This window comes from Colius striatus, chromosome 1 (genome assembly GCF_028858725.1).
Source record: "Colius striatus isolate bColStr4 chromosome 1, bColStr4.1.hap1, whole genome shotgun sequence".
NCBI lineage: Eukaryota > Metazoa > Chordata > Aves > Coliiformes > Coliidae > Colius > Colius striatus.
The window spans coordinates 191,174,342-191,200,794 of record NC_084759.1 but is presented as its reverse complement, the minus strand read 5'-3'; the positions used below and the strand labels follow the sequence as shown (position 1 = coordinate 191,200,794).

The 26,453-nt window shown below is 36.4% G+C and overlaps 1 protein-coding gene across 2 annotated transcripts in view; it reads left to right on the top strand.

The window, feature by feature from the left end:
- CPNE8 (copine 8) overlaps positions 1 to 26,025 on the top strand; it is a 99,864-nt gene extending 73,839 nt beyond the window's left edge. The window contains exons 14-20 of one of the 2 annotated variants that reach the window (XR_009820884.1): positions 5,833 to 5,879; positions 6,588 to 6,769; positions 8,676 to 8,803; positions 12,134 to 12,180; positions 15,552 to 15,609; positions 18,318 to 18,391; positions 24,315 to 24,327. Coding sequence is in view for 1 of the 2 variants with exons in the window: in XM_062018579.1 (XP_061874563.1) it covers positions 5,833 to 5,879; positions 6,588 to 6,769; positions 8,676 to 8,803; positions 12,078 to 12,180; positions 15,552 to 15,609; positions 18,318 to 18,391; positions 24,315 to 24,503 (781 nt within the window). In the remaining variant the exon portion in view is untranslated. Of the gene's footprint in view, positions 1 to 5,832; positions 5,880 to 6,587; positions 6,770 to 8,675; positions 8,804 to 12,077; positions 12,181 to 15,551; positions 15,610 to 18,317; positions 18,392 to 24,314 lie in introns of both variants that reach the window. The other variant, XM_062018579.1, reaches the window with a different exon arrangement.
- The last annotated feature ends 428 nt before the right edge of the window (positions 26,026 to 26,453 follow it).

Below are 26,453 nucleotides of genomic sequence, written 5' to 3'. Positions count from 1 at the left end.
CAGAGAACTTGTCCCTTTTGGCTCATTAAGATTAAACCTGACAAGAATGTTTTATGCATAGTACTTAAAAATGGGAATGCTTAGTTAAGGTTTTTACATGGGTATAGACATAATTTCTATAAAATTTGTATTTAGTGTCATTGGAGAAATTAGTGATACCACTTGCTCATTTGCTCACTCTTTGGTGTCTGAATATATTTTTTCATTTGGCTCCTGATATTCACAGGAGGTTGCAGAGCGAATGGTGAGGGCCATTAAAAGGCTTTTTAGTCCACTGAAGATCCCTGCATTTTTGTTCCAGGGTGCTTCAGAACTGCAAGCTATCAAGCTCTTCTAGAATTACTATTCTTACCTCTAGTTTGGTTCAGATAACTGGAAACATTGCTGCTGGAATACTTGTCTGTGTTTGCACTCTTTGGATCCTACAGTTTCTCCTCAGAGTTTATTTAATTCAGTTTTCAACTGCATTAGAATCTATTACAGCTTAGCAAAGGTAGAACTTCCTAAATATAGATGGGCACGCTGTCAAGGTTCTACTGCATCTTTAACATCTAAGAATATGTTTATTCTGTATGCTGTCAAGAATTCTATCAGCACATTTGCTTGTCAAGCTATTCTCGAGGCACATAGATTGCCAATTATTTCTTTGTTTCTGAGTCCATTTCCAGTGATCTGTATTGCTTGTTGTGCCTGGCTTGAATCACTGTGAGTAACAGACAACTACTGTAGATAACAGAAGAGTACTTGGAGCATCAAGTTTCTGGATGTTGATTTCTGTTTGAACAGGCAATCTCTTGTGGAGCCCTCCTGATTTGTACAAGTGTTTTGTTTTCAGTAGAGAATCCTATCTTTTTAGAGAAACAAGTTACTTTTATTCGAACTGCTGTTACCTTTCTCAGTAACATTCCTGTTGTGGACTTTAACAGAAGTAGAAAATGACCATCCATCCATTCTTGCCAGAAGTTCGTATTGAATGAAGCATATGTATACACAAATGCACAGAGAAATAGTTTTGCCTCTAGAGCAGCTGTTTGTTCTCTGAACTGTGTTGTATGTACATGTTACAGCCATCTTATTCCCCATTCATTCAAAATTCATCTCTACAAGAAAAGTGTGTATGAGGAACTAAGTAATTAAGTTTTATATGTAAATTTAGAAGGAAAATAACATAGTTGGAGCACATATAATCTTTTTTAGGGTGGTTTATAACATCTCTCACTGGGATGTTACAATACAAGTTATCAGACCTAGTTACCTACATTCTATAGACAAATAATAGAAATTTTGCATACAAGTAATACTTTGTTGTACTTACTGATGTTTTTGTACTCTTCAAGTCAAAGAAAATTGTGATATTAATGATTATTGCTTAAGCATTTTTGCTCCCTTTTATATAAAAAAGAGTATAATTCGGTAGAATGCTCTGTGCTTAAAAGTATGAGCAGTATTACTGATCATTTAATTATTTTATATAGACTATTGTTTGGTGCTTCATACAGTTATTTCTATGTACATGCCAGTGAAAACTGTAGAAGTACTTACATAAAATATTACCTTTCTTTCTGCAACCTATACAATTTTGTAAACATGACCAGAAGACTGAGACTCAGAGCTGTTTTCTCAGCTTTTCTCTTTCTTCATTTATCTCATTTAATACTGCTATGTATCAGTTGCAGTTGAATTGACAGATTTTGAAGGAAGAGGGAAGAGAAGACTTTTGTGATTAATCACTTTGTTTTCTCATCAAGTATGCCCTCCAAAATTGTTTTTCTCGTTCTCTGTTTTGCTTCCATTTAAGTTAACCATGGAGAAGAAAACACTGATTCTGCAGTAGGCACAATATTGGTTCTTCCATAAATGAATTCTTAGGACATGCTTCATGTTCAGAACTTTCATTGTAATTGATTTGAGATGTCTAGAACTGACATTGATTTAATGGAAATCTTGACAGCTTTAACTGCGACAAATTGGGATTACAGTATTGATTTTGTTTATATTTTAAGCCTGCATCAGTTAATTGGGATATTCCATTATAAGTCCCACCAATATGCCTATTCTTTTTAAAGAGCTTTAAAGAATGAAGGAGAAGCTTATCCATAAATTCTAATTTCATTTTTCTACATAACAGTGGATTTTATAGCGGTATGGCAGGAAAGTGGTAGATATGTCTTTTGCATCTGAATGTTATATCAAGTGGTGCCATCTTACTAGCGGGCTTTTCATTGCTTCACAAGAATGTCTGTCAAACACTGGGTTTATAATCTGCTCAGTTTTTGTCTGAAAGAGAGGAAATAGGAGCCAAAAAGGTGCAAGACTTAGACAACTTTCTGTGCAGAATTTTCTAGCCTATTTGATTTATTAGAATAGGGAGTGAGCTAACAAATTACTCTAGACATTTGTAAATGAATAAAATTCAGGACCTGAATCCTTTTCCAACTCAAAAGTCTTAAGTTACCTCTTCTGTCCTAGATTAGTAGAATATAAGAGGAAATGTTTTCTTCCCATAGTGTTAAAAGCCTTAACCTGCATCCAGATTTCTGGAAATGAACACCCTCATGCTGTTTGAGTTCTAAGGGCTTTGGACATGCATCTTTAACTGAATTGTATTGAATCATTGATGGTCTGAATGGAGATTTAGAGCTCCTTTCACAGCAGCTGTTATCACCCAACCAGTACAGAGTATAATGTAATGGCATGCGTATCCGGTATTCTGAGGACACCTGGCATGAGGAATAGTTATGAAGTAAGGGCTGCTATTGCTATGTTTTTTGGAGACTTTACCATATATTTTGTGTATCCTTGGAGAATAAGGAATAATAAGCCTATATAAGAGGAAGATCTTGTAGAGCTTGTATCACAAAAGTCGTCTTTGTGTTGATATGGCACTTGGCCAAGCAATCATCAGCAAAGGGGAGATTATAAAATAACTACAACTGAGGACTTAAATGCCATGGAGGTGATACAGCCTCTTAAGACACAGGAGAAAATTCATGTTTCCTTCCAATATACTGTTTTTAAAACACTGATCATTACAGATGTTATCAAGCTGAGTCAAAAGCTATGTCCAGGCTTAGTTTGTTCCCTTATATAAATCAGTGCTGATAAAGGTGATAGATTTCACCTTGCTCTCTCAAAGAAACAAACAAAACAGCTACTCTGTGGCTGTGAGGTGAAGATTACTGTTCCTTTTAAGATAATGTCTTCATTTCTTGTGGCAGTATGGGGTAAAATCACCTGTCCAGGTATCAATGTTTTGTTGTCTTGATGTAGTTTTAAATTTTCATCATTTAATCAGGTACCTAAATTTGTCTCAAAGACTTAAATTTTGTATGCTTTGTTGCATTTTGAAACTTCTTATTCTAAATTAATGATTTTCCAACTAATGTTCCTTACACAAAATACAGTAATCCATAACCTTATTTTAAAAGTTATTGTGGATGTAGGTTAATATATTAATAATAGCAGTAACCTAATAACGTGTACTTGATACAACCTAGCAATAGTCTGTTAAAAAGAAATAAATATGTAGCAGAAAACAGGACAGTTGACTTTCAGATACATTCATTACATTTAATTTTGTCCTAGAATAACATGTTACCATGAAAATACTTCTTAAAATGTCATCCAGATTTACTTACCAGTCATCACATTTGGCTTCCAAAGAGCTGTATCTGTTGTTTTCGTGACAAACAGCTATTCAATTAGCCTTCCTGGATTAATTTTTTTTAGTTATAGCTGGTTCATTTTTTCAGTCCTCGAGAAACAGTAGAGAAATTAACACCTTAACATTCTTTCACAGAAAATACACATATTCACAACCGTACAACTGCTTTTGAAAATACTTTCTCCAATGGAACTAATTTAAAGTTTAATTGTTTCTTTGAAAGACAGTTTTGTGTTAAAAAAAGATTTAATTACATTTTTATAATCTTGACCGCAAGAGTTGACTCTTTCTTTTTTACTTTTCATAGTTTATTACTCCCTTCCTCAGAGGACACTGATACCTTGTGTAACTTAAGCTTTTAAGTCTCCTTTCCGTGAGATCATATTCAGAGACATGTTTGTGACATAGAAGAGTAGATTTAGGTTGCAAAATGCCTTAACTATTGGACATATGAGTGTCTACTTTAAACCTCAACAGACCTCATCAGAGCAGAGTAGGAACAGTGGGAGCTGGCCACACTCTTCTTGATGCATCCCAGGATGCCATTGGCCTTCTTGGCCACAAGGGCACATTGCTGGCTCATGGTTAGTTTATTATCAACCAGGACTCTCAGGTCTTTCTCTGCTGCTCTCCAGAAGGTCAATCCCCAGCATTTACTGGTGCATGGGGTTGTTCCTTCCCAGATGCAGGGCTCTGCACTTGTCCTTGTTGAACCTCATGAGGTTCCTCTCTGCCCAGCTCTCAAGCTGATTGAGATCCCACTGAATGGCAGCACAGCCTTCTGGGGAATCAGCTAGTCCTCCCAGTTTGGTGTCATCAGCCAACTTGCTGAGGGTACACTCTGTCCCCTCATCCAGGTCGTTGATGAAGATGTTGAACAAGACTGGCCCCAGAACCGATCCCTGTGGAACTCCCTTGGCCACAGGCCTCCAACTCGACTCTGTGCCATTGATCAGCACCCTCTGGGCTCTGTCATTCAGCCAGCTCTTGATCTGCCTCACTGTCCACTCACCCAAGCCACACTGCCTGAGCTTTCTGATGAGGATGTTATTGGAGACAGTGTCAAAAGCCTTGCTGAGGTCAAGGTAGATGACATCCGCTGCTCTCCCCTCATCTAGTCAGACAGTTATACTCTCATAGAAGGCTACTGAGTTGGTCAAACAGGAGTTCTCCTTGGTGAATCCTTATTGAGTCCCCCTAATAACCATCTATTTCTTCATGTGTTTTGAGATGTCAGGTTATTTGAGCAGTAAAACCACTACTATAAAGGTGGGCGTCAGTTGATGTTTAGTCTAAATGTGCATGAGTTAAATCTGTTCAGTAACTTTCAAAGAACTTTAACGTTTGCTAATTTGGTCATTATGTTCATAGTTGCACATACTGAGAGGCAGAAACTGGAGAAGATGCAAAAGATTCTTTCTGAGCAAAAAGCCAATTTTCAGATTTATATGAACTCCTTTTCCTGACAGAGTCTTGCTATTGAGGAGATTATCTCCAGAACGACAGAATTTTGTGCTGAAGGAAGTTTCAGAACAGAACTGTGTTTAATTAGATTTTCACTCAGCAAAAGTCTAGTACTGATTATTTTTTGTGACAATAAGTCTATGCTAAATGTGCATGGTAATGGCTTTATTTAGCTACCGCTCCAAATACGGATCTTTACATTCCTGCTTCCACATTTTACTTTTGTCTTCCAAAAATTACCTTAATATGTTCACTCAGAGAAATCCGCTTTCAAAAGCCATGATAGCATTTCCAAATATATTATGCATAGCATGATTTCAAACATGTTCTGACTGAAGATAGTTTTAAGTATTAAGAAAAGGAGGAGAACAGTAAAAGCCTACTTGTCAATCTTCCATGACTAGGGCTAAAATATGTCCAAGGAATTAACAGTGTTTATGGATGTTAGTAATATTATTAATGATAGAGATTTTTCTTTTTCAAAAACAACAAAAAAGGATGGAGCAATGTAACTGTTTCAATGTGTTAGTAATGTTCTTTAACTCTTGTCTGGAACCTTGTGAAAGAGTATTTTCAGCTTGTATTTCCTGTAATAGCAACTTAGTGTCTTACAGTTTGTCCACAAAAAGCATTACCATCTCTTGTTCACCTTTCCACATAACAGTAAAGCCATTAATAACATTTGTATTTACTTCTTTCTACAGAACCCAAATCAATTTCACAGTAGCTATTGATTTCACAGCCTCAAATGGTAAGAATAAAAATAATCATCTTGTGTATGTGTCGTGTTCAGTTTTGAGTCTATGTATGTGTATCTATCTGTATCAGTATTCTACTTAACTTCATTGATTCAATGTGTGCTTGGCATCACCTGGAATCAGGATTCCATTTTACTGAAAAATAGAGTAGAAGCTGATTCCTGTCTAGAAAAGCAGGGCAAACAGAACAGATAAAAACTGAAAGAGCTGCATAGAAAATCAAATCAGTAGGAGCAATTTGCAGATATTTGGACACTCTATGATTTTTTGTTTGTTTGTTTCCATATTATGGCTAGGAGAAAACTGCCTAACTGAGAAGACAACATTGTTGGGGGCAAAAGACAGGAGTTTCAGGTGGAGTGAGAATGAAGCAGAAATAAGTTTTGATCCTTCTCCAAAGCTGCTTTCAGAATGTTATAACACTTTTACAGATTTCATCATATTATAAAATGACACTGTTTTAATCACAGTATCTTGCTGCCCTTTCAGTGGTGAAGGAGTTTACAGCTACTACTGTTAGCCTATTCAGAATGTTGCATTTTTACCCGATCCAACCAGAGTTATGTATATAGGAAATAATTTCGGTTTATTTTCATGATCTTTTCTTTTTGATTTCTGCTTTCTTAGATTTCTGTCATTTTTCAGAGAGAAAATTTTAAAGTGATTCAGTTTTAAAGTAAATCTGATCCTTGCTTCCACAGGTAACCCTTCACAGCCTACTTCACTGCACTACATGAATCCCTATCAGCTGAACGCTTATGGCATGGCACTGAAAGCAGTAGGTGAAATAATTCAGGACTATGATAGTGACAAAATGTTCCCAGCTCTAGGATTTGGAGCTAGATTGCCTCCAGATGGAAGAGTGTCACATGAATTTGCACTGGTAAGTAAATAAATATTTAGATATTGGTTTAAATTCTTTACTACAAAAACATTTTAGATGTTAAGGTTGCAGTTTTAAGCAATTACTGGGCAATTAAAGAACAAAGGATAGGCTAATTCTTCTGTCTGAAGACTGTTTCAAATTTTTTCCTTATAGTGAAGTTACTGAGAGAAATCCAGAGTCCCTGTAGGCCAAAACTAGTAATAAAGAAAAGTAATCATCTTGAACCTCAGCTGTAGCAGCATGAGAAAAAGATGCTTGAGAGACTTCAGACTGGAGCTAGTCTATCTTAAGAAGCAAGTGAATCATGAACCAAGATAATATTTCATTATTACTATTATTGTTCTATCTCATTTTCTGGAATCTCTTTGTCTTTTACAGGCTGCTAGTTTAGAGACATAGAGATAACTAAACGGACTATAAGCTGAGGTGACAAGAACAAATCTGAGACTGGTCCATATGCCAGTTAAATTCCAAACCTAAAATCAAACAGGATTTTCCAGAAAGATTGATGTATTATAACTGATGCTTTTGATTAGTTTAATTGTTCATCTACTTGCTTATTTTGAGTGTTTTTGTTCTTCTCTAAGTAGGACAAAGTTGTCAGAATTACAGCAAGTGTAGGTATATCAGGTAAGTTTTAATTAGCAGCAAAGACATGGAAGAAGACTGGTGATTGTAGATGTGTATTTCTTCTGTCAGTTTGTGGTAGAACACAATGCCACATGTTTTAACTCAAGGAAAGGTTTTCCACATGGTTAGCAATTTAAAACAGATGCAATTGCAGGTATTCATTTTAATCACAGACTTTCTTTGCACTTCTGCGTACCCAGTTCAAATATATTGATACATATAATCTTAAGGCTATTGAAACAGCAAACTTATACCTAGTTACTCTTAGTTTTAAAAGTTGATTCTAAAATTCAGTTAATTCATGAGGCATTGTGATGTGTTTACAGAGGAGAAAACAGTCTTTTTTACCATCCTCCATATATAAACTTACATAGAGGTGTCTCAATTAATGCTAAGCTGTGTTTTCAGCACTCTCTTTTAATGTTCTAGATCAATTCCATGAAAAATACCCTTTGCTTTTCTAGATTCTCAGGGAGATACTGGCAAATTAAGCCAATGAGATGTTGGAACATGAAGGACAGTAAAGTGATTTGGAAGGTTTTGAAGACTTACATGACTCATTTGTCTGACCTGACATGGGTCACGAATCAGGAGTTTAGTTTATATGTGTTTATTATCATCTGTAAATAGGTATCCTCATTATAGAGTCATTATAGAGATAGGTAATAAAATGCTTACCCAAAGGATTTACTGTCCCAGACATTTCAGTGTTCCCAAAGGATAAGTTCCTTTCTTCATCTGTTTAAACCAGGTCTAAAATCAGTTTTCCAGTGCAGAAACATTGTACCAAAACAATGAAGAGTTTTTAGTTTGCCTTATTACTTACACAGTATATAAACATCAGTATCTGGCTACTGTTTCTTTATTTCACATTTTAAAAATAAGAAATAATGGAGACAGAACTGTGTTTCTAAACAGGATTCCAGTTTTACATCTACCCTGTAATTCATATCTTAAATCCACACAGGTAAATGCCTGTTACTGTTGGATGTAAGAAAGACTGTTTAATTCCACTTAAGATGGTATTTGTATCTAGAAACCAGTTCCAGTGACTCAGGCTGTATATAACATGAGGCTGCTTCCTTCCCTAGGCAGTTAACACTCATAACCAGCCATGGCACTTAGATTGGGAATTTGTAATAAAATTTCTAAATAGATCTTAGAATGCTTAGTTATTTGCCATTTAAAATGAATACTGGATAGTGTTCACTAACCTATGTCATTTTTGCTTCGTAATTACTTTTAGCAATTAATCATTTCTTATTTTCATTAGAATGGAAATCCTCAAAACCCATACTGCCATGGAATTGATGGTGTAATGGAGGCATATTACAGGAGTCTAAAATCTGTACAGCTTTATGGACCAACGAACTTTGCCCCTGTAATTAATCATGTAGCCAGGTAAGCGTCACGAAACTTCTTATTGTCAGTACAGCTATCACATATAAAAGCCAAACAGTTACCTGATGCTAAATATTGTTTAAGATATTTACAGTTGTTTTGGTTATTCAGTCTAAGACAATTAAATTGTACCTTTGAGTAGATTTGAACATCATGTGCTAGCACTATGCAGTGATTCCTTGATAATTAAAAAAAATACAAGTGATCCAATTGGTTTGCCTTGCATTAAAATCATAGGGGAAATCATAATGAAAGAAAGTTTTTGAGATCACTCTGCTGTCTTCCTCTTTTGTCCTTTGGGACACAGAATATTTCCTCATAAATTTATCAAAAATGTATCAAATGCATTTTTTTCTATGCATAGTTACTTCCTCTAATCTCAAAATGTCCAAAACGTCAATAAATTTTTCCAAGACACTCAGTGACAATGATTCCCAGCTGATAGTGGTACTATTAAGGCAATAGTATAGTAACCACTGCTGGGGAGCCGTGGTGCTGTGTATTGCAACATCTCATCTAATGTCTCAAAGTAAAACCCTTCTCATGTTTGTAGAATTTTCTTGAGAAGATTAATGTTGCCTTATTTTGGCAGGCAAGGTCTTGACTTACAGTGTACTTTCATGTGTTGGTATAAGCAAAGTGACATGGATCAGATAACTTATCTGAGTAACTACCTGAGCAGACTCTGTTTTATTTATAGACACAAAGAGAGAACTAATGTTTATAAAATAAAGCAGTAAGGACATGTAAATCATTGTACTGTTAATGTTTGATTTATAAGCTTGCAAAATAATGCATTGTTATATCAATAAATATTTATTTACTATCTGTCCTTGCTGTTGTTGTATCTACAGCCCAATGAAAAATAATTTACAAATTCTGTGGTGCAGAGAATTTTCTGTGCACCCCATCATGGCTGGATTGCTGATTTGTGTTATTTATCATTAGAACTAGTTGTTCCCTCTGTGAATCAAATTATGTACGTTAGAATTATGTACGTAATTTTTCCATTGCTTGTATTTAGCAACTGACTGTCTCGTTTGATCTTCCCTTTGACAGGGATTCTCCAGTAGTACTTTTCAGGTTTTAAGGAAATATGCCATTCCCTAGGACAGCTGAATTCCATATTCAGTGTCTGCATTAGCCATGTTAACTGGAAATCTAACCCATTGACTTCTGGCTCCTTCTTTAGAAGTGGTCGTATTAGCTGAGCTGGCTGCTTCAGAATTTGACAATTAACCTCAAGCCTCCCATTCATTGCAAAAATGGAAATTCTTCATCTAGGACCATCAAAGCATAGGCATAAATTGAGTTCCTTTTCTCACCAGTTGTTTCTCAGGAATATTTGTCAACTATTGCAGAATTATAGAAGCCTGAAATTCACCAGCGTTTGTAGTTCTTCCTCTGAACTTCCATCTAAATATCAAGTTCTTGCAACCTTTGGAAACTCCTTCTGGTAGTGAATCACACTCATGATAGTGCCTTCAGTCTCAAAGAAATTTCTTCTTCTCACATCTCTCCTATTTAAAAATACGCCACTGATGAAATGTCTGGAAACAATGTCAAATATTACTATCCTGTTGTGATCTCAAAGCTCTTCAGAAGCTCATTTAGCACATAATGAGTTTATTATCCTTCCTCAGCCAGGGATTTATCTAAACTACACTAGAGTCAACCTAGTGTCTTCTGTCATCTCCTTTCCTCATCTAAGATTTTCCTTGTAAAAGACTTCAGAATGTTTTATTCTGGGAAAAGTTTGAAGTTAATCAAATTTCTGTACCATTTTTTAAGTGTAGGTATGCAGACAGTATGAAGTGTTTGGAAAGGATAATGAATTTTTATTTTACTTTCTCATCATCCCTTGTCACTGCAATCATCATTGAAAATCTTATAATCATTGTGTTAAAAGGAGATGAAAGAAGGCTCCGTGTGGTAGTGAAAATGTATTCCACAGTAGGTCTTGCTAATCTACATATTTAAGTATCAATCCCTGCTGCCAGCATGCAAGTAGATGTTGTTCAACAGGTTCACAGTCTGTGTGATTTTTCTACCCATCTGTCTCTTGGGGAGGGAATGGAAGGAGTGCAATGGCTTTGTGCGAGTTGTAGATTCTATTTCACACACATTGCTCCCAGCTCTTGTAGATGTTGTAGTTAAACCATCTTATTTGTTGTCAGTCCTCACTTGCAAATGCACTGCGTACCATCAGAGTTAACATTTCATAAGCACCTGCAATCTTCATGGGTATAATTAGAACATATCCTGTTCAGTGACCAATAAGATAGTGAGTTGGCAGTCATGTTCTGTACTTGGCCAGATATTCCACAACATTCACATGGAGACTTGTTTTTGTTTAAGTATTACTCTCTATACTACTCAGTGCTGCTTTTATTACAAGACTCTACTATTTGACTCCTTCATAGCAGCAAGAGCCTTTGGGAAAGTAGGAACTACACTGCCTACTGGCAAGCGAAGCAGCAAGTAGAGCAGCCTGCTCCACACAGCAAAAAAAATCTTCACTAACTATATAGAACACTTTGACCCTTGGGAGCTGAGGATGAACTGAAGTCTGTTTCTGGTGTGCACTTCATAGAGTTCAGTCCTGACTTTCCAAATCTTCAGAAGCTGCTCACTTTCAAAGAGCAGTTGCTTCTTGGGTCTCTTGGCTGAGGCAAGACTGGAAGAGTACTGAATGTGTTTTGTCTTTTATTTGTGTACAGCACAGAGAGAAGCTTGAAAAGACATGTATGGGTAGTGCAAAGAGATGAGTGTCTAAGCCAGGGCTGCAGGGTACATGTTCAGCCATTTTACAGATATACATATAAGTGTGACCTATAAATCTGCAGACATGGTCAACATTAAGGAATCTGGTTTTGTAACACAAAAAAAACCCCTAATGAAATGTTGATGCATTGTGCTTATTCCTGATAAATTTTATTGGTGCTATAAACCCAACCATTCAATATTAATGTGTACTCTTTATAGCAAACTATGTTACCTAGAGGTAATAACTGTTAGATAACTTTGACTTTCTAATGACTTAGGATTCTATAAAGGACCTTCTGTCCATGCTCCTCTTGGTAGTGATATAGTTCCCATTTTTCACTGATTCAGTACATGCAGGTATTATCAATATCAATATGAATCCACTGCATCATGTTTGTTTATTTTTATTAGACCTCAGTAGTAAAATTTATAAAATACAGCTTTTCATATGATTTCCTTTGTTTAAGGGGTTTTTTTTGCTATTATAATGGTTTTTTTCTTCCCTTAGATATGCTGCTTCAGTAAAAGATGGCTCCCAGTATTTTGTTCTTCTCATTATTACAGATGGAGTTATTTCGGATATGGCCCAGACAAAAGAATCCATAGTGAATGTAAGTTTTGCTGAGAATGTTGGTATTCAAAAGAATTATGTTTCTAGGAATTGATATTTTAGGCAAAAAATAAAATCAGTTAATATTTCAGGCACTAGAATTTGTCCCATAACCATTTGTTCTAAACAGCAAAAGTTCATTATGCATAAAGACAAAAAGAAAGCAAAAGTTGAATCTCAGCTTAATTAGTGTTCTGTGGGAAATAATACTCTTCTCTCTAGCACTGTATGTTCATATGATTTTCCTCACCTACTTCTTGTCCCCTCCTGGCTCATGCAGTTTTTCATAGTGAACTATTCTTTATCTTGCTAGTAATTGCAGACAGGTTTGATCCACCCCTCTTTTTAAAAACTGGCACAAACTTTCTGACCCCAAATGGCAAACATACCAGTCAACTAATTTCCTTCTAAATAGTTCCCTAGAATTTTGAAAATTCATAGTTGTTTCTCAGTTTCTGCATTATTTTCAATATTTTTTTCTTCAAAATTGCTATGCATGTGAGGAATATTCACTGTTATGAACAGATTCCATTTTGCTTTTGCCCCGGGAAATGGCAGATGAAAGTACACACAGAAACAAATTCGAGACAGGATTTGAAAAGATCTATACCAATAGTTTTGAACATACCACAGTGGATCTAGTTAACAGTGAAGTGATGGGTGAAAGCCTATATGAAAAGAATTAAGCATCATGTCAAAATGAGTAGTGGAGAATTAGATGGCATGTTTTGGAAGGCCCACTTACACTGCCTCCTGTAGAGAGCCAGTATCGTTCCAGTTTGTGGAGTGCACATGAAAATATTAATGAAATGTTCTATCCTTCACTGGAGAGCAAGATGGCCTCAAAATCTAGCCAGCAGCATATAGACAGAGTCTCTGTGTTACTAAGGTCTCTGACAGCCCCCCTGGTAAGTTTTTACATCCAAAACTGTAACTGTGCTTGAAGGTACCAGTATACCTTCTTGCAGCTTCCAATATTAAAGCAGAATAAACCGAGTCTCAGTTTTAAAGGAAATAAACAAGGTTTTAGCTTGAAAGTTCATCCTGTAGTCTAGCCTAGAAGTTTGGAACATAACTTTTTTATGTATGAGCTGCTTTTAGGTGACAGAAAGGCTCTGTGGAGAAAAAAAGAGCAGCTCTTGACAAGTCACCCCTCAATTTGAAGTCCATAGGTAAGACACCAGCAAGTCCAATTGGCTGGTATCACATAAGATTGAGTAATTTGCCACAAAGACGTACGGAAAAATCTTGTTTTCAGTAACAAGTAATTTCCAGGAATAATAGCTGTTAGTTTGCAACTGTCTGTAAGTACAGAAAATGTGTTGTTAACTTGGAATTAATGAAAGTTTGGTAGTATTTGCTGTCTTCCATTTTTATGCATTCATTTTTCTGTATACATTTTGACGTGTGATCCTGGTGCACTGCGACAACTAAGAAAATGCTTTTCAATAAAGATTTTTTTAATCTTAATAATATCCAAAATATTAAAAAGGGCAGTGATGTTCAATGCAACTTGATAGGTATAAAACTCAGGACGAGTACGTTTCATTTTTTAACACTAATTGTGCTTTTGGGCATCTTTCTCATTACAGCATATATGTCAGACGCATTCTGTTTTACCAAACTGTTTAAAGGTTATGCTGTCATTCAGGAAATGCCAGCGTTTAAGTTTATATGCAAAAGTTTAACTCTTTGTCTTTATGCTGTCCTTGTCACTTACTGTTTCATGAGCATTGTGTCACAGAATAACTGTGTCTGCATGAGTAGGAATCTCTTTCGAGGATATTTTCTTTACAATCAAGTAATAAGATTTTAGAGGACACCTGAAAAACAGAAGATGGTCTGTTCTAAAAAATGCCTTCATGTCTCAAAAACATTCTGTATTCATTATTATTGACTGTTGCAGTGCTTTGTAATTCAGTTACAGTGACGCTATATTTATGGCCCTTAATCAGAGAATCACATTGGTTGATGTTGGCAGGGACCTCCAGAGGCTCCCTTTGCTCAAGCAGGGCCACCTAGAGCTCTTTGTCCCAGACCATGGCCAGACAGCTTTTGCTGTAAACTTCAGTATTAACTGACAAGGGAGTATTAATTCTTTTTAACTCTGCTACAACATTTTAACCGGAACATTATGTAGTAACACTTTGTGATGAATTTGCAGTCAATGTGTAGCATATAATGGATAATGTATAGTGGTGTAGAATATTAAATAGAGATTTATAGATAACATCTTTTCATTGTTTTAAATAGCATGTTTGCATTTACAGTATTTAACTGTAAATCCTATACTTAAAGAAATTTGGTTTTCTATGTAGTATTGTGACAGATTAAGAATGGGAAATAGTGATGATGTATCTAAAAAGATAATATCTTTTAAGTGAGGGAGAAAAACACGTTTGTATTCCAAAAGAAAAATATAACAGTATGTTTCAGAGTTCAGTGAGGCAGAGTTTAATTTAGCAGAAAAATGTAACATCTATGATTTTTGGACAGTGGATAGTCCTGTTTCAAATGGCTGTAAACATTTCACAATTCAACACACTATCTCAAGAAGGAACAGTTGTGAACCCTAATATTTTGTAGATAGTTTATTTTAGTTGTTACCCTCCTCAAAAGAAGCAGTTTCAGATTATTTCTGTAAACTAGCAGATATCTGATGCTACTATCAGAGCACGCGAATCCAGTAATTAAGATACTGTCTTCATAATTTTAAAGGTTTTACAGAGAGTTTATTCAGGGAAAGCCAGATATCATCTTTGCCTTTTTTCACTGAATGAAGATGAAGTAAAATTAAAAGTCTTGCCATAAGCCAGTTCAATATCTTGTTTACATTGTAGCATGGATGACTGACTTGAACACAATTTCATTCGTGGAAGAAATGTAAGATTGCTCAAATAGATGATTTATTCTCTTGAGAAAAAATGGCATAAGGTCTGTGTAAGAAATAGTGTCATGTGGCTCAAAGCACCTATGTAATATCAAGAAACACCAAAGTGCATTTAAATAAATGTCAAACTGTCATTAGAGACACATTGGTAATTATTGTCTGTTTACAGAAATTTCTAAGATCAATTTGTCATCTCAGTTGTCATATTTGTATTAAATCCTAACATAGTCTGTTGTGTTTAATTATGATTCAAAGACTTTATAAGGAAAAAAATAAGTTAAAATAATTGTCTGTGTTTCTATCTTCATCCAAGATGTTTTGTACTACTTAAGCAGACAGTTTAAACCACTCAACTTTTCAGGTGGAAAAAAAAGTGTTCTGTAAAACATAACTTCTGCATGTTTTTTAATCAGATTCTCCTCATATCTCATATATTATTGGCAGAGGCTGTGCAATGCATTAAACCTCTTTTTCTTTTGAAGGCTTCAAAGCTTCCAATGTCCATAATCATAGTGGGGGTAGGACCAGCAGAGTTTGATGGTAAGTGTTCTAATGTATTGGTAGAATATTTTTATATTTGTTTACATTTTAGTAAGATGTGGCTGTTCAAACAAATATCATTCCTTAAAAGAACATAATATGGAGCAAGCAGTAAGCACTGTTGGCATTTCCAGCTGGATTGATGGATAACTCAATACGATTACAAGCTACCATGTGGAGCTGTGTAGCCCCTCAGGCTCTCTCTTCAAGTCACAGAACCATATGGGGGCTCAGCATTTACAGAGCTCCAGAAGATGAGTGAAAAAAAGAAAATCACAGTAGAGTAATTCTATTCCAGTAATGTTGAATTTCATCAACGTGGATATTTAGTTGCATTGTGAAGTGTCAATTGACTGGAAATATTGATCATCTGTTCTTACTGCAGTAATAAAACACTGAGAAAAAGAAGTATTTTTGAGGAGGTAATCTGGATCAAACTAGGATACTGGATTTCACAAGACAGCAGGAGTGAGCCCCACTGTGTAGCAGCATTGAGAGAATATTACAGCAGGAGAGAAATTAGCAGGGTTAATTACATATTATTTCATGTGACATTCTGGAGCACTATCCTATATTTCAATAACTGAGCTGCTGATGTTATTTGGACTGATTTATTAAGTGCCATTGTGTATATCACTGCACCATGAAGTGTAGACATTCCCTGTATATCTATTCCTCAAAATCCTACATCCTTTCTTTTTAATTCTATGACTTCTTTTGTAAATGAAATATACTTAGTACTACCACAGATGTGTAATGTAAGTAGTCACTAATGACTGTACATGTTAGTTCTTGTACAAATATTCCAAGAGTGTGAACAGGAAACAACAGGATAAAAACCCCTGTGTCTGTCTTCTACTCCTTGAAGAGATTGTCCAGATGGATGCTTACGCTTCAGATGATTGTATACCACAAGCAATAGGAAAAAGACAGTTTATCTTCGTAATTGCCTGTGAGGGAAATTTGCAAACTTCATTTTTAACCCTGAGAATTACAGCTTCAGTTGTACATTACTTATTTTTCTCTCTGCCCTTCTTTGCCTTGTCCGTTACTCCCTGTTTTTCCAGTTTTTGGGTTTGACCAGGCTCCTCTTAATTCTGTCAAGACATGCAGATTCTCTCTTCTTTTTACTTCTGGAGGTTGTCTTTGCAGAGTTCTTGGGATGTCATCCCTAATGCTTTTCTTAAGGAAGGATTCTCTTTGTACTGCAGGATACAGTTTCCATCTTTGGACCCGCAGTCCTTGAGTATACCATCCCAGTAAAATTCACCTATTAGATGTGTGCCAAATCTGCAGATTTGTCTCTCAGTGTCTAAGAGGGCAGAGATGTCACTTTTCCATCTGCAGAAATTCCTTCTGGAAAAAAAAAAAATCAACAGACTCCAAGTCAAATGGGGATGCTGAAGAAGTGTGTGTGCAGGAGCATACCTGTTCCAGGCACATTGTCTTACAATTGCCTGTCAAGCCATAGTTCTGCTGTAAAGAAACAAAATACTCCTCTACAGAAATCACTATGACCTACATCTCCCAACTACCAGAGGGTTTCTTAAGCATCTGGAGCTCAGTTAGGCGACACATACGTTTGGCAGAGCTTTACTTAAGGTTGTGAGGATGACTATAATACATCAAATCAGGGATCTGTTTTCTATATCTAACCTGGCCATGAGTAGTTTTCTACAGAACAAGAAGAACAGAACAAGCAAATAGATGCTTCCTTGAGTACTGTTTTAAGATCCAAATTTCCTGAGCCAGATGTGCTTTGTGTCTGTTTTGGAAATTTTCAGTGGATCTCTCCTTCAAATACTTGTTCAGTCTCCTGGTTTGAACACATGTACATTTTTTTTCCCATCAGCAGCATTATCTGGCCAATATGTTCTACAGGCCTACTATTTTTTTCCTTTGAGCAAACATGCTCTTTAGTTTGGCTTGAACTTGGCTCCTGATAGCCTGCTATCTAGTTCTTGCATTGGAAGAACTAGGTTGTGAAATGCTGGTTTCAGTGAACTCAGCCCAGTTTGTAAACTCCTAAGAAGCTCAGTGATATAAGGGCTTTGATTTTTCATAGTGTATGATGAAAGTAGCATTGCAGATCTAATGGCTGAGCAATAACCTGTGATCCCAAGTCCTTGCATTTAACACTGACCAGAGAGCAGATAGACCTTTCTACCTAGAATGGCTTCTGGGTATCAGGACCATTTTAGAGTTTTCCTGGATCCTGCTCAGAAAGATACAAGAAGTGTTATCCAAAAATGTGATACTTGTTAAGAACTCTTCATTCTTATGCATTAACAGTCATTACTTTTCCAGTATGAATGTAAGTTATTACCTCTTTTTGCTATATCCTGTGATATTTTCTGTAAGAATGAATGTTGATGATTAATTCTTCTCAACCTCGGAAAGTATAAATAGAGCCTTACCAAAACAGATACAGTTGCTGGTTTGAGAGTTGAAAGGATAAGGACCTTATCATGGTCTGTTTTGCTCTGAAGATGATGATAAAGGCAAAATGTCAGCATGAATAAGTGCAAAATAACTACAAAGCACAATGTACTTTCTGCTGTGAATAATCTTAAAGAGTTACCTAAATAACAGTTGCTGGGTTTGGTTTTTTTTAACCTCAAGTAAAAATTGACTATTGCCTTACTAAGATTGGTTTTGTTGTGTAGCTGAATTCATTTCGTTTCTTTTTTTTTTTTTTGCTTTTGAAGCTATGGAAGAACTGGATGGTGATGTAGTGAGGATTTCTTCAAGAGGAAAGTTTGCAGAAAGAGACATTGTGCAGGTGGGAGAGAAAATTTACTTAGATTTGTTTGGTTTGAATTCTTGTTTCTGTCTATATTCTTGCCATTCATTTTACCTCAGCACTGATAAACACTATCTTGGGGTGTTCATGACAAGCTCAGAAATCCTATGTGATAGCTCTAAGCCTTTACATAATGCATAGCAGTGGATCTGTATTCGTTAGGAAATGACCCCTAACTGTCAGCATGCTGATACAAAATCTCAGTTATACAGCCATGGGAGCAGACTTGGTTGCCTCGATCCTGCAAGTTCACTGCAGTTCCATAACAAAAAACTTTTGTGGAAGTCAGTAATACTTGGACTTCTGATAAGTGCATTTGAGATGCCTAAGGTGTCTTTTCTTGCCACTAACTGCTGGTCCAGAGGACCGTGAGTGTCTCCCAGTTCCTGTGTTGTGTCTGATGCGTGCAAGAATGTGTGCAAAAGAGCAGATGACTCAGGCTTTAAGGAGCCTCAGACAGCAGGAACAGGTTTCCCCAAGAGGTGCCCACTCCCTGGAAACATTCAAAGTCAGGTTGGATAGGGCTCTGACCAACCTGATGTAGTTGAAGGTGTCCCTGCTTGTGGTAGGGGATGGGTGGACTAGGTGACCTGCAACGGCCCCTTCCAACCCAAACCATTCTATGATTCTATGATCTGTGTTTCTATGACTGAACCAAGTGCTACTTTCATCTGCATTCTATGACCGTTTCCATCTCTCTGCCAAAGACCTCTGATTCTGTTCCTGCTGTCTAAAGTCGTTCAGTCAGCCTGGTAGTTGTCATTCAAAGCTGTGCAACCACTGGAAGGGTGGTGTAGCAGTTTTTATGGCTGACCATAATCCCCCTGGCCCTGAGAGCTGCAGACTTCTGGAACTCCACAGACTGTCCGTACTTCATCCATACTCCATCCACCCCATCTTTCCTCCTGAGTACCTACCCCCCTGGACAGACTTTATTTCACAATGATTCTTTTTATTAACTAGCTATGTGGTCTTTATTTTCATGGGATACTAAAGTGGAAACAAAGAAAGAGAAAAAAAACACTTGATGGTTCAACACTAATCCCTACTTGCTAAAATAAAGTATTAAAGAAGCTGACGTTTGAAAAGCAGCAACTACAGAAAAAGTGGATCAACTTGATGATTACAGAAATAATGATAACTATCTAAAACTATTTTTTTTATGGAAGGCACATTTTCCTGGAAGTGTCTGAATACATTTATGAAATAGAATATTTCAACTGTAAGAGATTTACAACATCTAGTCCAACTGCCTGACCACTTCAGGGCTGACCAAAAGTTAAAGCATGTTATTAAGTTGATTGTCCAAATGCTTCTTAAACACTGACAGATATCCTTAAGTTCAAACCTTAACTTCAATCTACCATTTCTCCTTCTCCCTTTATTCCTTCTATTTGTCAAAATTCATAGCCATCACTTATTTTTCCTCTTGCTTATTTTCACTTCTCTCCAAGCTAAGTTGGATTTTATATTATTATTGGTTAGTAGAATATATATATATATATGTATGTATGTATGTATGTATAGAATAACTGAGCTACATGAATAGTTATATTGCATGTGATAAAATTTTAATAGTAGTTAAGATCAGATTGCAGCTGACAAACTTTGGAATGTGTGTATTTGTTTTCACTTATATATGCAGGAACTGAAACTTTTCAAAATGTTTAATGTTACAAATACTGGTATGTGAATGTTTAAGGACTGGATCACTGCTGGTGGATACAGTATCTCAATCCAAGGAAGTGTTCAAAACATATATGTGACACTTGATTTTATAGTTCTTTTTGTTGAGAATACAAGACAAAACATCTAGATAAATATGTGGACATTCCAGTCTTAACGTTTCTCAGTGCAATGAATACTACATTAAAATACCCTCATTTTTTTCCTAAATGGGGATGAGAAATGAGAATAAGGTGACAGCAGTTAGATTACCATCATAATCTGTACAGATACACACTAAAGAAAGTTATAGATTCCTGAATTATTTTTCCTAATAGTCGAAAAAGAGACTGTTTTTTTCATTTCTGCAACATACAGAGAAACCAACTGATGGGAAAGTGACATATCAAAACTTACAGGAGTAAGACACGCTGGCTGCTTCAGTCAGCATTGTCAAAAAGGCATTTGGAAAAGTAGTGATGAGGAGAAGCTGGACAGCTGACTAGGAGGCGAGAAATAATGTTTCTCATTGTGTCAAAGCCTTTTTCATGTTCCTTGGTAGTCCATGTTGGGCTAGAGAGGAGCTGTCTGTAATATGCCGGATAGGTCAGTGCTATTCAACAGAGCAACATGTGGAGATCTGCCTCCAGGGCTGGATGTGATTCTGGAACCCATGCTACTATTTCTGCAAAGCACTGTGCCATGGCACGTTCTTTGAAGCTAATTCAGGTATCTCTGGCATGCATTGCACTTACATTTAAACATACACGAAGTAATTACACATAATTTTCCCAAACAACAGCAGCTCCAAAAGCTGCTGCTTTTACATTCAAGGAGCATAAATGGGTAGAGTTCTTCAAATGTTAGAAACAAGACTTGTGAAAATGCTTTGCGTCAGAAACATTGTCGTTTCTGCTCAGAAATAAAAAATTATATGCAATAAATACCCTTTTTCATTTCTTTAGCAGTCATTGCATACCTGAAACGTAATAAAACATTTATTTACTATTAGCCTGTTTCAGTCAGAACTTTGCCTCAAGTCATAATGAATTACCTGATGGCTGTATTATTTTGTGCTCTTTTCCTGCCTACATTCTGACAAATACATTATCAGTTAGCCAAATAAATAAAAAAGGCCAATGACAAACCCTTTATATCTGATATGACTTTTGTTTTATATCTGTCGGGATAGAATTGATTTGCTATTATAAAATTAACTGCTCAAATGTAAAAAGTTTATGGGTTTTGTTTATTGGGTTAGTTAAAACTAGCTAATGAAATGAGCTATTAATTTTAACAGTCAGTATTGTGAACTGCTAACAGTCAGTCACTACATCTATTTTATTTACTACCAACTGCAATTCATGTAAATACATGACCTTCATTATTCCCTCCTCACTAGTGTACATACATATTGTAGGGACTCTGTATTACAGGTGTACCAGTTCTTCCTCAGTTTATGTCCTTTCTGCTCCTTTGTCGTCTCTTTTCAATTGAAGAAATTTTTAGGAGAATGCTCATAGTAATGTACCTATTGTTTCTCTTGGAAATTGTGTATATTACCTTTTAAATTAAACTGTCAAACCATAGAAAAAGCACTTTGTGTTCCTTCAGTTTCCCTTTGATTTCTCTTACATCTTTCATTCTCTTCCTCTGCCATCTCTGCTTCTACTACATGTTAGCTCTAGGCCTTTCTGTCAGTGACAGCTGTCTTTGTGTATCTGAATATATGCTTATCTGTCTGTAGCTCCTCCAGCTCCTCTGATATCTATAAACCGTAGGGAGAAGGGAGGGAGAACCATTTTGGGGCATCTATAGGATATAATTGCATTTCAACAATTACACTGTTGAAATATCCTCCCTTTGATGCAGAACAGTGGTCTGAGTTTTCCTGTGTGCAGACTAACAGGTAAGGTGATCTCTTGGGATGGGACACATTTTGTTCTTTCACTCAGACTGCATGTGCTTTTTATGTAAGACTGGCATTGCGTTAGAAAACAAATAGCTACATGAAGGGGAAAAGAAACACCAAACTTATCCCTTCCCAGCTGAATGTGTAAACCAGCAGGCTACAGAGATACATGGTTTACTGTGTTATTAGAATTTCAGGCTTCTGTGAACAGTAGGATGTATCCTTACAGAAAAGTTGAGGGAGTTTAAGAAGGAGCAACCGCTTGAAACAGGGTACTGCTGGGCTGGCTTCTGAAAACTGTTAGAGCTTTTTTGATGAAATGGAGAAATCAGTGCTAGTAAATGCCACACTGTGTGCTTGATTCTTGTATTAAGGAGTTAATGAATAAACACAGGAGTAGTTAAGACAGCTAATAATGGAACTGCAGATACCTTGCTTCCTGGCTTAACACCCTAAAATAAGTTTAATTTTTGCCTATTATTCTCCTGCCTTTATGCTTCATACATTCTTAGACACAACATGATGAAGTGGTAAAGATGCTCCTGTCTGGAATAAAAGCTTCTGCTTCTCACTAAATGGTCTTGCTGACTGCTCTTGTAGTCATATTGACTATGGCAATCTGTGCTAGCTGGCTGTGCTTGAGCAGCAAAGTTGGGCTAAAGGCTCTCTAGAGGTTGCTTGTAGCCTCCACAATTCTGTGACCAAGCGATCATTTTTTAAGAAACTGCAGATCTGCTACTTCCTGGGGAAATGCCATAAGCAGTAGCTGTTCACACTTAATTTGGTGACAGGTTTCAGTTTAATTTAACTTACTTCATGTACCCAGGCTTAAAGCCTTTTTTTTTCCTGTCAATTTGAGATCCTTTTCAGGAGATTTATGCAGAGAGTTTTCTCTTACTTGCGTTCTGAACACCTTTTAGTAGGATATTGATGCTTAGATGGGTTTCATAAGTCCGGGATGAGACATGCTTTCCAAAGCTCTAAAAATTATTTACTTAAGTTCAAGTTCCTTATTGCAGAAATGTTGTCTTTGGTTTTAGTTGATGTTTTTTGGTGGCTGCTTTTTTTTGTTTGTTTTTTTTTTACCAAAAGAGTTTTAAAATCTGTTTGATGTATTTAATAGATTTCTTTTGTTTTATTTCTGTCTTTTCTGGAAAACTCTGAGGATCTCAGCAATACAGAGTAGGCTGAACTCTCACTGTAATTCTCCTCAATCTCAAAAACTTCAATGCTTTTTAGAAAACTGGAATTTAATCTGTAACCTTGGTTGCTGTACATCCAAGAAAGCAGAATTTGTCTGGTTGGTATAATGAGCAAAAGAGTTTTCAGATTTTAGAGTTCAGCAAGGTGATGAGAGATCTGTGGGTCTGACTTCTCAGTCAGTTAACAATTACATCTTCCCTGTTTGGTGAGGGGGAAAAGGCACTGTTAGGCTTTCCAAAACAGCATAGCCTAGCGTATCAGTACCAGAAGTAGCTTTGGACATTGAATCTCAATTTTGAGAAGTTACTCAGCTGTTGCCCTGAGGTAGGCTCCAAATTCTGAGCACAATACAGAATTTCAGATTGGCCTTCTCTTTGGCATAACCGATTCCCTGGCTTAACCCACCACATCGCTGCCTGCTGTTCATTGGCAATAAATATTGAGCAGCCTGGATTATTCCTTTTTTCTCTACCAGAAATTATGAACAAGCATCTCAGTAATTATTACAAAATCCTCTGAGCTCACTCTTTAGGTGTTGCAGATCTGGGTATCACATAACAAGTTCCTTTTTGAATCCAGTCCTTTTTTTTAGCTTCCTTATGCATTTCTTAATAACACACAGACAGTGTTCAGGTGGTTCATAGTTCTACTAGGTATAATGCAAAATGGTCAAGAATATAAGGTCATCCTTTCTCTTTCATTCACTTCAAATAGCAAAAATTCTGTTCAGAAACTGCCAGAGCAGAGGCAGTCTGGTAGGAGAGCTCCATGAGCAGGGAGTGTAGGCTGAGTAGCATTCTGAGACGGAATCACCTTTTTGTATGAAACCAAGGAGATCGATGAAACGTGTAATTAGCCATCTGAGCTAGCTGTGGCTTGGGTGAGGAACGTCACCCGGGTGAAAGCATGACACTGTTTCTCTTAGCAGGTGTATTTTTAGAGATGGGAATAGAATGTATATATAGAAAATGTAGAATAGAAAATCCAAATTATGTGTCTGTTTATATAAAAATCTCTGAGCATACACATCTGCTCTAACTCCCTGGGCTAAAAGTTTTTATCTTGTGAGATGTATTCTGTGTCTGCACAATGACCTGCAGGACTGTCTCTCTTGTTTTGTAGTTTGTGCCATTCCGAGATTACATTGACAGAAGTGGAAACCACGTGTTGAGCATGGCAAGACTGGCTAAAGATGTTTTAGCTGAGATCCCAGAGCAGTTTCTGTCCTACATGCGAGTCAGAGGAATAAAGCCGTCACCTGCACCACCGCCCTACACGCCCCCGATTCACGTGTTGCAGACTCAGATATGACTGATCCAAAGTGCCCAGTGCTGGTCACAAGTCCCTGGATGCAGCAGTAGCTTCTGATGACTGTTTGGAGCTAGAAAAATTCTCTTCACATACCAAAATTCTCGTATGGTTGCATGAGCAACTAGAAAGCTTTTAAATGCTAGGAGCAAAATGTTGATGTTCGCTCTGAGTCTTTTTTTGGGGGAGGAGTGTCAAAAAATTACTTTTTGGATGTATTTATTGAAGGGGAAAGCACAAGTCAGGATTTCGACTCAGAAGATATTGTTCTCTCTGAATACTGTGTGTATATAAATGTATAGGAATGCTATTACTCTATATCAATGTTTACATGTTACTATTTTTAAACTTCAGTACTTTTATAACTGTTCTTAAGAAGAAAAGTTTGGAATATTGACTCACACATCTTCTAGCTTGCAATAGTTTGTCACAAGATAACAAGAGAAGCAATATCTCTTTGAATGTTTGTCCAGGCAAACAACAACTAAAGCTAAGAAAAGGACAAATACGTCTGTGAATTGCTTCAGCCAGTGCTCAGTAGTCCATTCATCTCGCAGTTTGCGGATAAACTCCTAAACTGTGAATAACGTCATTGTGTATGACTTATGACTAACTCCAGACTTTGAGGGGGAGGTATGGATGTTTTTTCAGAGAGTCTCCCAATTCCTAAGTTTATCAAAGTTTACAGTTTGTTTTTTTTAAACTAGTTACTGAAGCAAATTAGAAGAGTTACTTGCTGTAAGTAATTAAAGAAAATTACCTCAAATCAGAGCTATCAGAGTATTATCGCTGACTCACTGAGCTCATTAAATCTTATCATGCATTCCTTAAAGCACTGGAAAGTTTGCATCAGCAAAGTCTTTGGGAGTGATGACAGCAGATGTTTTATTATGGACCATTTTAACCTTAATTTAAAATTTCAACTTTTTTTTTTATCTCGATTGCCCATTCAAAGGGATGCTGTCTCTTAATATTTGGGTTTAATATTGTCATTTAATCACATTTCCATTCAGGGTGCATGAATGATAATGTTAATTAACTGGTTTAAAAATTGCACAACCGTGTTGCTTTGTGCACAACTTTGTGTACGGAATTACCCAAAAATTTTGTTATATGCCTGTTCATATATAATTATGAAATGGTTTTGCATGTACAGTTTTTACAAAATCCACGGTTTTGTGAGTTTGTGTCAGGTACATTTTATTTAGAACTAATGGCCTTAAATTTCACAAAACTCCTGAAATGATTGTGAACTGCCTTCAGATACTGTTAAAACTGAATATCTCAATTTTTTTTGTGTCACAGTTGTAACTGTCTTGTAATGTAACATTTTTATTTGCATATAACCTGTTTACTACTTCTGTTTCTTACTCCTCTGCGTTGTAATGTACAGTATAAAACCAAGGTGCGTTTTTTAAGCATGAGAAGTTTTTTGCCAGAAAACATATCTTCGATATTAATGGCATATAACTATGTAAATGCAGAATCTTCCATTTTTAAATATATTTAACTTCCTTTACCTATCTCATGTGGGAAATTACTTTTTCCAGATAATTATTGTTAGTAAAAAAAAACAAAAAAGGTAAAAATAAATCTTGTTTTATTTTTTATTTCAAAACAGTTTTTACATAAATATGGACTTTAATTTTCTCACCAAAATCTGTATTTCTTAGTGGATCGATGTTGCATGAATGAAATTTGATACCTGGCAACCACAAATTTTGATGAAAGTGCATCATAAAGGATAAGCTTAAATCTACTGAGTGGTGGTAGTGTTCTCCTTCCATCTTGGGCATTTATTTTTCATACTTACAGGGCTGGCACTTCAGACATAACTGAATTTGTATTTCTGTTGTTGCATTTGGTTAGGCAAGTCTTTATGCTAACATTTGTCTTGTTCCCAGGGGCCCACGTACTGAACAGGTTCTTACTCCAAGGCCAAAGCTGCAAACT